The sequence below is a fragment of the Gobius niger genome, assembly GCF_951799975.1.
Source record: "Gobius niger genome assembly, chromosome: 18".
Taxonomy (NCBI): Eukaryota; Metazoa; Chordata; class Actinopteri; order Gobiiformes; family Gobiidae; genus Gobius; species Gobius niger.
This window is the reverse complement of record NC_136869.1, coordinates 18,432,166-18,437,332: the sequence shown is the minus strand read 5'-3', so window position 1 is coordinate 18,437,332 and position 5,167 is coordinate 18,432,166. Positions and strand designations below refer to the sequence as shown.

Here is a 5,167-nt window from a genome sequence, read left to right as displayed (position 1 = left end):
AGGGTTTAGTTCAAATTCAACTCTTTATCGGTAATGATTTTAATAAGGCTTTAAAGGGACTATAGGGAGTTTAAAAATAAAAGTATTTTCCTCCCCCTACATGTTCCAGCAATGTCCTAATGTCTAGAATGAGCCCAAACCTGTTCACCACAACTGCCTCTAAAATCCTGCTCTGTCACTCAATAGTGAGTATAAAAATGACCAACTTGCATCTAGTCCCTTTAAAGGCCCTATGCGTGTTTTTTTTTAATAGTTTTTTAGAACAATGATAGAGGGAGTGAACCTTTAAAGGAATAGGCCACCGTTTTTATATACTAAGATATGTTCTTACCTCACTTTAGTCGAGTTAATATATCCCCGTCTGGTCATTGTCCGCGCGCTCTGTCACGCAAACGGAGCACATACGCAGCCTCTCCCATATGTGACATAGCTCCGAAAAAGCTCACGATAGAAGCTACCAAGCTCTTCCACGTGTTCCCTATTTAAATAAAGTTACGTGAAGTGTTTTCATGCGAAGTATATTTACACAGAAATGTAACGTGTCGATTTTATAAGCAAATAAAAAGGGGGACTATATTGTGAGGCGTAATGATACGAGGAGTAAAACGTCCGCGCAGTAACTCCTAAAGGTTATTGACGGAAGTGAGCGGGGGGAAGTCTTTAGGAGTTACTACGCGGACGCTGTGCTCCTCGTATCATTACGCCTCACAATATAGTCCCCCTTTTTATTTGCTTATAAAATCGACACGTTACATTTCTGTGTAAATATACTTCGCATGAAAACACTTCACGTAACTTTATTTAAATAGGGAACACGTGGAAGAGCTTGGTAGCTTCTATCGTGAGCTTTTTCGGAGCTATGTCACATATGGGAGAGGCTGCGTATGTGCTCCGTTTGCGTGACAGAGCGCGCGGACAATGACCAGACGGGGATATATTAACTCGACTAAAGTGAGGTAAGAACATATCTTAGTATATAAAAACGGTGGCCTATTCCTTTAAGTTTTGGTCCAAACATATTCCCAACATCCCTAACTATCCCTAAACATCCCTATCTCAATTCTTCACAGGCATGAGTTTGGACAAAAAGCATGTTTCACATCACTTTACTGGGTCACTATCAGAATAATACTAACAAATTCTATCGTGCATGCTCACAATCATTCACAAAACACTGCATAAAACAAACTTAATATAAAAAAAAATACATTACTTGTGATTTTAATGCGACCTACAAATAGTGCCGAAGTTTAAAAAGCTCCCGGACTCACCGGCTTGTTAACTGGCTGACTACTGTAAGAATAAATTATATTTATTCTTTTTATTTCTGTAGTTGGAGAGTTTATTAAATCCCGAGTATGGTGGTGAATAACGTCCTATTATTTGGACTCCTGAGGTTTATATCTTCTATGTGCAGAATTTGCCCATGCCATTAACACTGTTGATTCTTTGCCCGCTGTAATCCATTTTCTGGTTTGTAGTCAGTATGCACGCGATGGCATTCCCTTTGGTCACATGTCTGTTTACCCATCACATCCTGCACGTGAGGCGGGTGACTGGAAATGGGCCAGCATGTCAAATAACCCGTCTGCAAAGTAAATCAATCAAAGCTAGTTTATCAGACTGGACTGTAGTGGATTGTAGTGTCCCCAGAAAACCCACTTTTAATTTTAACATTTGGTGTTGAAATATTTCAGGAAATTCGATTAGCACATTTTGAATACAATGGCAGGAAAATATACCATAAAAGGAGGGAGTAACTCTAAAAGTTTCACTCTGCTGCACACTACAGTTCACAGTTCCCCAAACAAGGAACCCTACACCAAAAAAAACAAAGAAAAACAACTAAAAAGTACCCAAAAGAAACACATGACACATGCACCATTGGTCTTTTTGGTTAAATCTATGTTTTGCTACAGTCAGTGACTCTTTTCGACCACATCAGAGGATCTTCCTGTGGACAGTCTTTCAAAGAACAACAGCAGATTTGTCTGGGGGGGGGGGGCAAAGTATCCAAAAGGAACTGTAACGATCACTGTCTCTTCAAATCCACAGTTGACGGCTTTGGCACATGCGGCTGATCACAGCAGCCCCACTTGTACCAGCTCAAACGCTTCCCTGCGCTCTGCTCTTTAATTCTCTGTAAATTCCAACACTCTCTCCAGCTTTGCTGTGTTGCCGCGAGTGTGTTTGTGTGTGTGTGTGTGTGTGTGTGTGTGTCCATGCTGCTTTCCCTGCGTGTTGCCGCCCTGAACATCTCCACATGTGAGCAACGGCAAGCAAGAAGTGAACAGAGAGAAAAGCAAGGGGAGGAAAAAAATATATAGGACAAGGAGTTGAAGCCAGCGATTGTACTAAAGGTTTTACTGATGACGTGAGGGAGAGGAGCGCGCACATCTGGAACGGTTTGCACATCTGCACCTGAAGAAGACCGGCTTTCTCTTGCTAAAGCCTCCCCCCGGCACTTTCATTTTTTTTCCCCCTTCCCCTTTTCTCATTTTGCCTTGCAGTCCGTAAATCTTTTCCTTTCGGCTCTGCTCTTTCCGGACTTGTTACCCGCTGAGCATCAGGCACAGGAGAGCGAGTCAATAAAAAAGAGCAGAGCCCACGCGTGGCTGGCAACAGGACGGAATTATTTCATGAGAGAAGTTGACAAGACGAATTTGACAAGAGCACGTCACGATGGTCAGGAGAATTGGAGTTACGATGTCCGATTCGGAGCCAGGAATGCGCTGAGTGGGGAAGTTTGGAAGTCTTGTCACTCTACAGGTCTATCCCTCTCCGGCGCTTGCAAAACGTACCTTCTGTTTGCTTTGGAGGATGATCCTGAGAGGCCACGCCAAGAGAGAAGAACACCTTTGAAGCAGCTATTAACCCCCTTGACTTCCCAAAAGAGCCCTCCCACCCCACCCTCCCTTCCCAACCTTCCAGCCTACCTGCGCCAGTCACAACACGCTGTTCGCTGAAGCGCCCACAACACAGCAGCCCTGGAGCACCCCCTGGGACACCCACGCCGGCTGACAGTGGGGCTTTAGTGCGCGTTATCCGGGATGTCTAAAGCTTCCAGGCTAACCCGACCCCACTCCAAGCTGCCCTCGACGAGAAAGGAATGCCCAGGCACGGCAAGTCGATCGAGGGTGGGGGAGAAGCTGATGAGGGCAGGTAGCGATGGGATCCTGACCAGGCAAAAGTCACTGGCCGTAGCCGCTCCGCCGGAAAGGGGACAGAGTGAGCATGAGATCCAAGCATCCCGTCAAGAAGAGAAAGCAGAGGACATGACGCCTCCAAAGAGCAGGATCAGTCCTCCGAAAGTCTCCAGTCAGCATGTGGGCACATCAAACAGTAAGTGAAATTTCCATCCAGTCTGTTTTCGGAATGATTTAAACTTTGTTGTTACATCAAAGGCTGAAGGAAAAGCCGACATAGTCTGAGCTGTAACAGTAAGCAACATCTTTGAGAATAGACAGACTGGAAAAATGAACATGTAACTTTTCATGGTCCTTATTTAATGTGAACCCATTGTGTTGAGTCTGGAATCAGTCAGTGTTTAATGAGTTCAGTTTCTTATGCAATGTTTAGCAGAACGTATTTGCTCCTGACGGAATAGAATGCACTTTCAGTATGAATATGAATTATTGGTTTGAGCATTTGTAAGGGAGATTAAAGTTGCTTGAAAGCGAGAAAAGTTTAGTGCAAATTTTCCTTCTCCTGTTTTGTTGCAGTTCAGCATTGTCATCACTTGTCAAGCTCCAGCATCTTGTGGATTTTTCTGAAACCTGTCAGCATCCGTCAACATAAATCTTTGCCAGTTGCATCGTGTTGGCCTTTGGTTCAGTGTTGTGCAACCCGCTGTATACTCAGGCTCTTGCAAGGCTCCTCTTGCCTCGTAAAAAGCTTAACTTTGTTTGCCGAGCATCCCATTGACAAGTCATTGCAACACAGGTATTAGGTTGAATAATTCATCAAAGGAGATTGACATTTCGAACTAGGTTGTCCCCAAAACTTTAAGACATCCCACAGTTTCCATTGTGGTCGGGTACTCATTATTAATAAACGGGGGACAAGAGGTGGAGCAAAGTATCTTATCAACCCCCCCTTGTACTTGTCACCAAATTCCAAACTCCGCGGGACGCCAACTTTCATGGTTCATTTGCTTGACACTTCTGCGCCGCACTTTAAATTATCTTGACAAATCTGCCGTGAAATATCTGAGGCTAGTAGCAGGACTATGATAGATTGGCTAGACTCCATGTAATAAGAAATTCTAGACATTTGAGTTGCGTTCAAAGGGAGTGTGCGTTTGCTGTTGTTGGGGGGTGAGTTAAGTGAAAGAGTGACAGAAGGAGGTCAGGAATGCGAGCGCTGCATGCTGGGAAATCAACAGGTCTGGGGTAGAGTCTGTGTGTGTAGCCCCATCCCTGCAGTAAAGACAGGTTAGGGGGTTATGGGAGGGCAGCTTCCTACTGCAAACCAGATGTTCTTGTCTGTGTAGCTTCTAGTGTCCCTTCTGTGTCTCAGAATGAATGCCTTGGATCTGCTCCCTACTTTTCCGGGACACCTCAGATACATTAGAGTTGTTTAATATATTTCAACAATTGTTCCCAGGAGCTTCTTTTGACAAACAGGAAGTCCCTTTCTGAGGCCGTAGGAAGTGACTCAGTGATATTTTTACATTCATTTCGTGTCCTCCTTCGCGTTCTTTTGTTTCTGCGTACGCCCAAACACACCCCCATCCCTTCTATCACTTGTCTCTGTGTCTTTCTGCTGTTCTTTTCTGCCTTGCCATGTTTTGACAGCGCTCGGCTCCGTTGTTGGGAGATGCCCCAGCGCGCTTAAACACAAACTCACAGGCCTATCAAAAGGAATAATTCAACTGTGTCTTGTCTTGCACTTTGGGTAGGTCCTCGGTGGCCGCTGTCAGTCGGACTTTTGTCTTTAGGGACAGGCTGAAGTTTGCAAATGTCTTGTTCTGGGGCATGTCACCGAGCAGACAGCTCCCACAGTTCATAGCACCGGAGCTCATTACATCACTTCCATGGCATGCTTGTGGGAGGCTTAATTGGAGATGAAAGTGCTGATTAAAGAGCAAGGGTGAAATCCCATGTTACTTTCTATATCGCCACTTTTTTGATCTACAACTACTTGTGTTGTGAAAGCGAAATTAGAT

The 5,167-nt window shown here is 44.6% G+C and overlaps 1 protein-coding gene across 1 annotated transcript in view; it reads left to right on the top strand.

The window, feature by feature from the left end:
- Window positions 1–2,159: 2,159 nt before the first annotated feature.
- kiaa1217 (KIAA1217 ortholog) overlaps window positions 2,160–5,167 on the top strand; it is a 77,287-nt gene continuing 74,279 nt past the window's right edge. Inside the window, exon 1 of the mRNA XM_079576064.1 lies at window positions 2,160–3,342. Within this exon, the coding sequence (XP_079432190.1) occupies window positions 3,051–3,342 (292 nt within the window). The 5' untranslated portion in view covers window positions 2,160–3,050. The remainder of the gene's footprint in view (window positions 3,343–5,167) is intronic.